At 33.9% G+C, this 12,500-nt stretch overlaps 1 protein-coding gene across 2 annotated transcripts in view; it reads right to left on the bottom strand.

Moving 5' to 3' along the window:
• LOC132124455 (sodium channel protein type 4 subunit alpha-like) overlaps positions 1 to 12,500 on the bottom strand; it is a 156,122-nt gene that overhangs the window by 111,762 nt on the left and 31,860 nt on the right. The window contains exons 2-4 of one of the 2 annotated variants that reach the window (XM_059535461.1): positions 10,660 to 10,967; positions 5,611 to 5,729; positions 1,482 to 1,571 (exon numbers count right to left, since the gene is read on the bottom strand). In XM_059535461.1, coding sequence (XP_059391444.1) covers positions 1,482 to 1,571; positions 5,611 to 5,729; positions 10,660 to 10,926 — 476 coding nt within the window. In that variant the 5' untranslated portion in view covers positions 10,927 to 10,967. Of the gene's footprint in view, positions 1 to 1,481; positions 1,572 to 5,610; positions 5,730 to 10,659; positions 10,968 to 12,500 lie in introns of those variants that run through there. The other variant, XM_059535459.1, reaches the window with a different exon arrangement.

The following is a 12,500-nucleotide window of genomic DNA, read 5'->3' as shown; positions in this document are numbered from 1 at the left end:
AGACAGACATACAGAAAGACAGACAGAAAGACAGACAGACACACATACAGACAGACAGAAAGTTAGACAGAAAGACAGACAGACAGAAAATTAGACAAAAAGACAGAAAGTCAGACAGACAGACAGACAGACAGAAAGAAAGTTAGACAGAAAGTTAGACAGAAAGACAGACAGACAGAAAGTTATACAGAAAGAAAGACAGACAGACAGACAGAAAGTTAGACAGAAAGACAGACAGACAGAAAGTTAGACAAAAAGACAGAAAGACAGACAGACAGAAAGAAAGTTAGACAGACAGACAGACAGACAGACAGACAGAAAGACAGAAAGTTAGACAGAAAGACAGACAGACAGAAAGTTAGACAAAAAGACAGAAAGACAGACAGACAGAAAGGAAGTTAGACAGACAAACAGACAGAAAGACAGAAAGTTAGACAGAAAGACGGACAGAAAGACAGACAGACAGACAGAAAGACAGAGAGACAGACAGACAGACAGACAGACAGACAGACAGAAAGTTAGACAGAAAGACAGACAGACAGACAGACAGACAGACAGGCAGGCAGACAGGCAGACAGGCAGACAGAAAGTTAGACAGACAGAAAGTTAGACAGACAGACAGACAGACAGACAGAAAGACAGACAGACAGACAGACAGACAGACAGACAGAAAGACAAACAGACAGAAAGTTAGACAGACAGACAAAGACAGAAAGACAGACTGACAGAAAGTTAGACAGACAGACAGACAGAAATTTAGACAGACAGAAAGTTCGACAGACAGACAGACAGACAGAAAGTTAGACAGACAGACAGACAGAAATTTAGACAGAAAGAAAGTTAGACAGACAGACAGAAATTTAGACAGAAGGAAAGTTAGACAGACAGACAGAAATTTAGACAGACAGAATGTTAGACAGACAGACAGAAAGACAGACAGACAGACAGACAGACAGACAGACAGACAGATAATAAGACAGAAAGACGATAGATAGATAGATAGATAGATAGATAGATAGATAGATAGATAGATAGATAGATAGATAGATAGATAGATAGATAGATAGATAGATAGATAGATAGATAGATAGATTTAACCCATGTTCTTTTGCAAAAAACACTGTATTGTCCAAATTCATTCATAATTTCTTTCATAATTACATTTATATTACTTTTTACAACATTCCCTTTAATGAATCTTTCTGGTGCTGGTTTATGTCGCTTTATGACATCCATACCATGAGTTCATTCAGCATGGCAAAGGTGCAAAATCAGCACAGTCATGGTTCCGGTGCAGTCAGATCATTAACTTACTTGCTAATTGAGGTAACACCTGGCAAAGCTTTACGTCGGAACAAATAGGGCACATTTCAGAGGTCAGAGGTCAGAGGTCAGTACACTGAGAGAGAGCTGTAGGAGACAGGAAAAGGAGGAAGGACAGGAAGGCTTCAGAAGAAGAAGAGGATGAGAGCGATACTCACTCGACGTATTTGGCCCACTGCGCTGGTTCAGACATGGCCATGAAGCAGCAGTTCGTCAAAATAGTGAACATAATGAAAAGACTGAATAAAGTACAACCGGTTAAGGACAACAGTCAAAAATAAGAACGTTATCGATTTTCCACTCATAGAACAACAATGAAATATCTCTTATATATTACATGTTTTCCTACCACAGTGGGTTTAAATGGAGAGCAAATGAAAACTTTAACTTCTAACGTTTCATTTTCAGTGTTATATTTAACATTTAATATTTAATAAAATAGTAAAAAAGAATAACTGTAATTTTGCTGTTTTTATGATGCATTTTTTTATAATTTCTTGTCGTTTTTTCTTCAACATGACGCTGAAAATTACAGTTCAGCCATCAAATCATGGGACTGGAAATACACTGTTTTAATGAAGAACACCTACGATGTTTTATTTTGGTCTTTGTACACTTCCGTGTATGAGTGTAATTCACACTAATTATGCCTACAACATCCTAACATCAAATGCTTTACAGCATCTCGCCTTTAAATGAACTTTTACCTTCAGATGGTTTCTAATTTTATTTCCGACGCTTATGGATTGATAGGCAGCGCGTCTCAGTTTCATCTTGTGTAAGACTTCTACTCGATGGCTTTTAAATGAACAGAATGAGTGCAATTATGGTTAAAAGGTTAAAGATTCATTCTCTAGTCCTATAAGCGTGTTATTCTTTTGTGCTTCAGCTGCTTTTGGCGTTTCCAGAGTGAGTCGTGACGGTGAAAACAAGACGTCCTGAACAAGAACATCTCAGCCTCGTCACAAACCCAGAAAGTGGCTCACATACTTTTACAATACAGGTGAAAATAGCCCAGGTCTGGCGATTTTAGGAAATGTGTGTGTGTGTGTGTGTGTGTGTGTGTGTGTGTGTGTGTGTGTGTGAAATCTCATTGGTCCTAAATCCCAATGCTTTATATTCAACATCAAACATGTTCTGATTGGCTGAGATTGTTTGTTGCTTTTGTGAACGGATGAATTACACATCACTGTTTGTGACAATCTGAGTCCTGCGATACACAACAACAGCCCGTCAGCTCTGGGAAAAGCCTCCGGAGTCTCCGTGTTGTGTGGCTCTTTCCCTCTCTGATTTTCACATTTTAATAATGAGCTCAATCACTTGAGCGAATGGTGGCTGTGTTCGGCGACTCTCTCTTGTGCCACTGCTTAATCAAACATGTTTCCTGGCTCTGGCTCTCGCGGGAAATCTGCTATTAGCACGGATGTGTGCCGTCTGTGTGGGCGCCCGAACCGCTCGAATGCATCGCACAAACACATATGAGTCGTCACAGGTGGCCATGTGCCCTTCAACACACTTCTGATGAAATCTGTGTCATACTCCAGACCAGGGGTTTCAAAGTGAGGGCCCCAAGGGAGCCGAACGGTTTAGAGAACCACAGTGTAAAAAAATTAAATAAATACCAATTAATTAATTAATACAAATAAATATATAATAAAAACACAAGAAGACTATATATATATATATATATATATATATATATAAAAATAAAACAGATAAAAAATAATAATAAAATGTATTTAAAATGAATAAATAATGAATTATTTAAAATTAATGGAGGCATATATATATATATATATATATATATATATATATATATATATATATATATATATATATATATATATATATATATATATATATATATATATATACATATTAAATACATTAAAATAAATAAATGAAAAGAAAATAGATAAAAAAATTATAATAAGATGAATAAATAATAAAATGTATTTAAAATGAATAAATAATAAATTATTTAAAATGAATGAATGCATATATAGATATAAATATATAAATATATTTATATAAAGAAACTAAAAAAATTTAATAAAACCAGTCAGTAAATAATACAAATAGATTTGAAATAAATAAATAACAGTTAGCATAGAATATAAAAGATGGAATAAAATAAAGAATAAAAAGAAATAGATAATCAAAATAGATTAAAATCAATAAGCAGTACAATAGATTTAAGATCAATTATTAAATAATTAATTATATAATAATTAATCCAAATTAGAATAGCTAAACATTCATTTGATTTAAAATAAATTATAATCAGAATAAAATCAATAAAATACAAATGAAAATAAATAGATTGATATAAACAAATACATTTTTTATTAGATTACAATATGTAAATAATAAAAATCTAAAAAATAAATTAATAAAATAATAAATAAATATTTATGAGTAAAATAAATATATAATGATTAGAATATAAATACATATATATTTTTAAATGGATTAAAATAAATAATAAAAAATAGAATCAAATCAATCAATAAATAATACAAATAGATTTAAATATGGCCCAATGCACCATGATTAAAATAAACTTTTTTTCGAGTTGTTTTTCATAGGTATTTTACCTGTATTTTGAATTATGCATTGAATTATGAAGGAAATGTCCTGATAGCAAAAACAGTACGTCAGCGGAGTATTTGTGGCTTTATATCAGACGAGGTGCCAGTATCAGGCGGATGGGTGTGCGACTGCCTGTCGGACCCTAAAAGGGGTGTGAGCTGAAGGGGAGGCAGCAACACCTTCACTGCGAGCCTCTTCACCTGCTTATCAACTCCACAAGAGCAAAGTGTCCACGAGCCCCGTCTCTGAACACCTCTGCAGCAGGGTATTTTTAGCAGGAGTGCAGACAGAGCTCTGGGAAAACACAGCCATCTGAACCTGGCTTTGTTGGAGCAGACCCTCATACGTGGCATAGCCTCTGAATGTCAGACTGAGAGACGAGAGCTCACGCGTTTTATTCTTTGTTGTACTGTACAGTTTCAAAGTTCAACTCTGTACCAGATGTTTCCTTTAAAAGTCTTCAGGAGAAATAAAAATAGACACAAAAGACGGTAACACCGTGTCCTAACTAGAGGCAATGCAAGAATGCAGTGAAGTGGATTTGTTCATCAGTTGTTTCATTATTCTGCAGCACTGAACCGAGTAGCCACACCCACCGTGAAATCTGATTGGTTGAACACTAAACAATAAATGTATTCCGATTGGCTCTGATTGTGTCGCATTGAACAGAAGTTTGGAACAGTGATATTTTAGTACCTTTGAGATAGTATTATCATTTTTATATTTTGAATTAGTTAATATCATCACATTTTCATTTTTAAATTTAGCTAAAGTTTGGAAATTGTAGTGTGTATTTGTCATTTTTTTTCATATGTATTTTTATTTATTTTATTTATTTTATTAATTTTTATTTGAGTTTTATTTTTTTGTTATTTTAACACTTCAACTTAAACTAAATAAGAAATCTTGCATTTGCAAATAAAAAATAATATTAAAATAAAATAAAATAAAATAAAATAAAATAAAATAAAATAAAATAAAATAAAATAAAATTGAATTAAATTATAATACAATTAAATAAAACATTTATTTTCTGAATGGTTGTAGTTTTATTTTCAGCCAAATAGCTGAAATAGATGAAATGACAAAGAGCTTTTTAAAATAAAATAAAATAAAATAAAATAAAATAAAATAAAATAAAATAAAATAAAATAAAATAAAATAAAATAAAATAAAATAAAATAAAATAAAATAATGAAAGTTCAAGGTTTGATTTTTACGTTTTAAATTTAAGTTTTAAGTTTTAGTTTCAGTCAACTACAATATCTCTAGTTTTGGAAACCCAAGTCTGTTTGTGATACAGTAAAAATTATACAATAAAAATGTATAATTTATATAATTATTGTAGACTGAATAGCTCAAATAATCTGCTTTTGGTAGAATTTGATTAGAAATATCTGACTTTTTTTATGTTAGACTTTCTTCCATTTGCTCTCCGTGTATTCTCATTGCTATCTACAAGAAACAAATAAGATAATTTGTATTTTTCTAAGCTAGTTATATCATGCATTATTCTCTCTTGCTGAAAGTTTAGGCTCCTGACTTTAAAATGAAATGCACAATGTCTTTCACCAAAGCTTCCGAAATCCTGTTCTATTCCTCATTCTGTAGTTGTTCGTATATAAATGCTCATTCACAATCACTGCAGACGTCCAGAACTCAGCATGTCACCTTCAGCAGCAGCAGAAAGGATATGAGTGAACTAAAATCCTTATTGATGCTCTTCTAACAGGATGAAAAGGGCTAAAAATATAGAGTGCAGACGTGGCACTAAACCGGAAGATGGCCTTCCCTTTGTTCAGTACTACAAAAGTCTGTCGAGAAAGAAGAGAAAGGTTCGTTAGTGGATTTAATATCAAAACAAAATGAACCTCAAACATTTATGAAACAAGAGCAGCAGGAACTTCTGTAAAGGGTTTATTGAACAATATGCTCCTGTTTCATAATTGATCCCCAATATGATGATCCCCGGATCTGTAAATGTATATTTGCAACACATTTCAAGACGAAAATTAGTTTACTTTTATAAATAAACTACCGTTAAAAAGATGGGGTGAAGAAGTTATATGCATTAATGAAAAATCTATGTTAAGATGATCCTAGCACGATTAGCAAGTGACTAGCATGTTGTTAACATGTTTCTAGCATGATTAGCATGTTTCTAGCATATGTTCCTAGCATGATTAGCAAGTGACTAGCATGTTGTTAACATGTTTCTAGCATGATTAGCATGTTTCTAGCATGTTCCTAGCATGATTAGCAAGTGACTAGCATGTCGCTAGAATGTTTCTAGCATGATTAGCAAGTGACTACTGTAGCATGTCGCTAGCATGTTTCTAGCATGTTTTCTAGCATGATTAGCAAGTTACTAGCATGTCGCTAGCATGTTTCTAGCATGATTATCATGTCGCTAGTATGTTCCTAGCATGATTAGCAAGTAAATAGCATAACGTTAACATGATTAGCAAGTTATTAGCATGTTTCTGGCATGATTAGCATGTCGTTAGCATATAGATAGATAGATAGATAGATAGATAGATAGATAAAAATGCAATTAAACTAAATAAATAAATAGATTAAAACAAAGCAAACAATAACAAATAGAATAAAATCAATCATTAAATAATAAATATTTACTGTAAATAAATATCAAATAAATACATACAAAATACATACGAGATACGATTCATATAAATAAAAAATAAAAAATAAATATATTTTGAATTAAATAAAGAACTAAATAAATAACTTACAAATAAATTACATTTTTTTAAATAAATAAATTAATTAAAATATAAAATGTGAATAAAATCTGTAAATTAAATAAAAACCATTACAAATGGTAATAAATCAGATTACAATCCAAAATAACTGTTATCTACTTAAATATATTTTTGGTATAAATTATAACGTATTCCTGTGATCAGTTTTCAGTGTCACATGATCCTTCAGAATTCATTCTAATACATCTGATAGATTTTGATACATTTGAATTTCTCATGATTCTTTGAGGAATGGAATGTTCAAAAGCAGCACTTGTGTTACATTGTAAATGTCACTTTTGATCACTCTACTGCACTCTTGCTGAGTAACACCATTGACTTCTTTAAAACAAAGACAATTTTTTGTGATAAGGGTATTCAAACAAACTGTAATTATAATGATAAAGCAGGAAGCGATGCTCGGGAGGGCAAACAACACGCAGATCCATTCCAGCAGGGCTCAGCGCTCTCGGGGGACTTCTGTCTGTCAGCAGGGTGGACTCCAGCGGGAGCGTTTCTCTCCCCGTGAGGAACAAACACACCTCACTGTTACCCAGGATTCATGGCCCCCTCGCAGAGCTCGATTTACACCATCTCCACTTCACATAAATAATGCGAGGAGTCACGGCGCAAAGAATAATTGCAGGTGGGCGGCATTAGGGTCAACATATTTTATTGCGCTGCATCTTTGCGACAGTAAGAGTCTTTCTCGACGCTCCGGCGCGTGGCCTTTGTAACCTCTGCAAATAGCGGGCTTTCTCTGCCCTTATGTTCTCTATTCTTACATAACATCTAGGTCAAGTTTGGCTGTGTTTGTTTCCACTTTCCTCACTTCTCCTCTGGGATATCATCTGCCGACTGCAGGTCCACACGAGGGCAGAGGGAAATCCAAGCCAAACGCTGCCCTCGCTGTGGATTTGAGAAGTAAATACATCCACCATCGTGTTCAAGCCAGAAATGAAACGTCTGTCATCATCTCTGCTCAAAACACAGAAGGAGTTATCGAGTAGATTCGCCAAGCTTTCACAGTTTGCAGAATTTCTGTCCCTCAGTGCTATCTTATGAATTCAGAAGACATGTAGTGCACTAGTCGTATTGAAAACTACTCTTATTAAGAAATATTATCGATTGGACTGGAGAACACAATCTGAACTGATCATCTGTAGAGCTGCTGAATTTGTTTCATGACTGATGAACTTTATAACAATTTGTAATAAAAATGTGATTTATAACAGACAAATAATTTTTTTAAGATATAGAATATTATGATATATTATTAGGATTCAAGAGAACTGTATTCTGTGTGATTATACTGTAAAATGTAATTTATTTCTGTGATCAGAGCTGTATTTTCAGCATCATTACTCCAGTCTTCAGTGTCACATGATCCTGTTCTAATTCCTTTGATACATTTGTTACGTCTGATACATCTGAAATAATTTGATACATTTGAAAGCATTTATCTGAAACAGAAATCTTTTGTTACATTATAAATGTCACTTTTGATCAATTGAATTTTGGTTTTGTTTCAGAATTAATTAACTTTGAACTTAATTGAATTAACACTTAACTCAATAATGCACAGCTGCTTTATAAAATCTGTTTTTGCTTTATAATTGATGAATTTTACAACATTTTCCTGTTCATTGCTGTGATATGGAGGGCCAAACCTGCAGAAATTATAAATAAATAAATAAATGTATAAATAGGAAAGAAAATAAAGGGGTAAAATTACTTTTCTGAATTAATTTAAGTCCTGAATTATTTTTTGTATTACTTTTTTTATTTTATGTGAAATAAATATATATATATATATATAGAAACATGTGTGTGTGTGTGTGTGTGTGTGTGTGTTCATTTATGTTTATATCATAAACCATTTGATGCTTTGTAACACTCCCCAAAAAAAAAAAAAAAAAAGGTACTTCTATTTACCATGTAGGTACTAATATGTACTTTTAAGGTACTGATATGCACCCTTTAAGGGTAAACAAGGTACAGAAGTGTCCTTTTGAAAAGGAACCGCCCCAGAGACAGCTTTTGTACCTTTTGTTCCTGAGATTGTACTGTGCATCAACATACAGTTATGGTGAGTGAATGACAGCAGTTTTTACTGGAGTGAATTATCTTCAGTGAAATGCTTCTCTTCTTGGGTTTGTCCGTTATCACTCAGAGCTCGACAGTGTCAACAAGCGCACTTAATACACTGATGAACCAGAGAAGTGTGAGAGCCACGTGGAGACATAGTGATAATATTTCACGAGGACTACTGAAGGAGTGCATGCATGACAAGTCAAACAAGAAACATAAAGCTTATTTAAGTTACTTTTATGAAAATTGTTAGATTACTGACGTCTGTGATTTCGTCGATAGAAGTGTTTATTGTCTGCTTATGTGAGGTCATGCGGATGTGAGCTAATCCCGTCCGAATAAGGAAAACGAGTGTCGGCTTGCAAAAATATCAAAGGACGGGGCCAAACTTTAATAGAAGGAGTCCTGTTAAGTGTCAATTCATCTTTCTAAGCATTAGCCACCAGCTTAGGAAAGCCTAAACAGTGCACCGAAAATGGCATTTAAAGAGATCTGAGTCAAAACATTCAGCTGAAACCCATAGAAATGGAGATTTGTGTGCTTGTGGAAGCAGACGCAGCAGCGGTGGCATTAAGAGCGGCTCACTGACTCACGCTATTCATCTGTCTGTTTTCCTGCAGCTCTCTGATTCACTGCAAACACATCAGCCGCACTTTACTGATGCTCACCGTTAGGGTTTGTTTATTGCTAGTGTTTAAACCTTTCTGTCTGACCGAGGTAGAGCGAACAGACATTCAGGAGATGTTCCTGATCTCAAACATCAGGTAAAAATGTACAGATCGAACACGTAACCACTAATCTCATTACTGCACAGAGACGAAAAGATGTTTCTAAAAGTAAATTATGCTGCCTCATTCTTGCCTAACGCAGCACCTTTTGCACAGAATGCAGTCTGTGTATGCGGATATCCGCATACATACACAGAGAATAGGAGGTCTATTAGCAGAATGTGTTGACTTTAGCAATCTTTGTTGCATTATACGCCAATGGTGACTGTGCAAAAATGAGTAAAAATCTAAATTTTAAGTTCTTTTTACATAGTTTGCATGGCTATAACTAAAGAAGCATTCAATATATCTTAATATCCTTTTAGATGTTGGTTCTTAACAAACTTTTCTTTTACCACTCTCCTTTTTAAGGCCCTATATGAGTCAAATCCAGAGATATTAGGATCTCAATGTGGCTCCAAGAGTAAATATTACATTTTCACCAGAGATTTGGACTGTTACCCAAGTCGCAGAATCCATCATCACAAGCTCATCGACCCATGAATCCAAAACATTTTCATTCAGTAGTGAACAATAAAGATAAAACAGTTGAAAATCGAATATTTTACCCATTGTGTGCGCAATTCATAAAGTCCAAAGAGTTGAATATACTATATAGCAATTTTCGCCTACGTGATTGTTTATATCACTGTAAAATATAACTATATTACCGCACACCTTTATATTTATATATATATATATATATATTGTTGCATATATAGTATATCCAACTTGTATCAGAATACATACAATATATACTTACATAAAGCCATATATACAGTATTATATATAACAAATCTGCTTAATTGTTTATATCATCTTCAAATGTAACTATATTATCGCCAAGCTCTTCGTATAAAGTTGGATATATGAGTATAACCAACCTTATCCGCATGCATGTTTATATAAAGTCGTGTAAATATATTGCAACAAAATGTAAACTATATTATCGGACAGCTCCAATGTGCTAAACGCAACTATAAAGCATACAGAAATTAGGATAATATAAACAGTAAAGCTTGAGGTGATTTGACTAAAGGCACTTTGGTGGGTTTCAGAGCTGAATCTTTATCTGTAAAGGACTGAATGGCTTCTACATGTCTGCTGTGGTGTTGATTACTCACTCTCCTGTTCTGGAAGTAAAACGGATCGATGTCCTCCAGAGGGACGCCCACCAGTCCAGGAGGAATGTCTCCAAAGATTCGCGGGAGCTGCTTTCCGGCCGCCAGGTCGGCCTGGGACTTGAGCGGCTCCACGTCGCCCAGGTCCTCCTTGTACTTCTTGGCATTGCGGGCCTGCTCCTCGGCGATCCGCTGCTCGATTCCAGCCAGGGACTCACGAGTGAACCGGTGTAGACTGTCAGGACCCGGTGGAAACAGTATGGCTGCCATCTTCTCATCCTGAGCCTCCTGTCCAAGTGGTTACTTCACAGCTGGTGAGGAAAGAAGAACGTGTTATTCAGATCAGATTCAGCGTTCTCAGTTATATTTTATCGAAGTAATAATCAGATATGTCCATCATTATTTTAGTTTTACACAGAGAATAGGAGGTCTATTAGCAGAATGTGTTGACTTTAGCAATCTTTGTTGCATTATACGCCAATGGTGACTGTACAAAAATGGGTAAAAATCTAAATTTTAAGTTCTTTTTACATAGTATGCATGGCTATAACTAAAGAAGCATTCGAGATATCTTAATATCCTTTTAGATGTTGGTTCTTAACAAACTTTTCTTTTACCACTCTCCTTTTTAAGGCCCTATATGAGTCGAATCCAGAGATATTAGGATCTCAAAGTGGCTCCAAGAGTAAATATTACATTTTCACCAGAGATTTGGAGTTAAATTACTGAGGGTGACTGTAGGAAGATGGCAGCATCATTATTTTAGTTTTACACAGAGATTGGTAGATGTATTAGTAAAATCTGTTGACTCTAGCAATCTTTGTTGCTTTAATGTGCCAATGGTGAGCATTCAAAATGGTACAATTTGAAAGTTTGCATGGCTATAACTCAAGGATTAATAAAGATCTCTTAATATCCTTTTAGAAGTGAGCTCATTGCGCCGCTCATTTGGACGCAAACAAACACGACAACCTTTCTGGCGACACGAAAAAACAATAAAAATTGATGCTGCCGCGGGTCTCGAGCGTGTCTGTAAATAAGGAGATGCTATTCTCCACATCAGACCTGCTCCAGAGTGAAGCTGCGAGTGTCTAAACCCAGATCAGACCATCTGTTCCTCTGTTCGATTGATCACTTCTCATCTGTTCAAGCATGCGGTGTGGTGCGGCCACAAATCACACAGCACAATGAGAACATCTGCAACTGAACCTCTGAGATCCCAGCTATGTTTGAGCTCAAACAATGGCACATAGCTTCAACAAGTGGCTCCTTCAAACCTGAACCAGATGATTAGTCTAAACACTCAGCTCTCAGAGAAATAAAGCTGAGAGATGATGATTATAGACCACTCGATGGTAGAAATGTCTCAGATGGTATAGACATTTTGCTATACCACAGTATTTACATGGTTAGCAGGGCTATTTTATTATTTATTTGTAGTTTTTAGTAATATCTTGAATTAACTTAAAAAAACTTTAAATGTCTAACTTTTGATCTACTGATCTATTTTATTTATAATATTTATTTATTTGTATTTTTTTTATTTTTTAATGTTTTAAAATGTTTGAATTTGTTTTTAGATTTTTTAGATTTTAACAATTTAATTTAATTTAATTTAATTTAATTTAATTTAATTTAATTTAATTTAATTTAATTTAATTTAATTTAATTTAATTTAATTTAATTTAATTTAATTTAATTTAATTTAATTTAATTTAATTTAATTTACTCGTTTACGGCAAAGTTCCATTTGATAACATTAGTAGCCTACATCAGTTAGCATGAAATAATAATTAAAAACATTTCTAAAGCATTTATTAATCATATTTAATGTTCATTTCAAC

The sequence above is a fragment of the Carassius carassius genome, chromosome 42 (genome assembly GCF_963082965.1).
Source record: "Carassius carassius chromosome 42, fCarCar2.1, whole genome shotgun sequence".
Taxonomy (NCBI): Eukaryota; Metazoa; Chordata; class Actinopteri; order Cypriniformes; family Cyprinidae; genus Carassius; species Carassius carassius.
The sequence above is the reverse complement of the archived record's forward strand: the minus strand, read 5'-3'. Positions and strand labels throughout refer to the sequence as shown.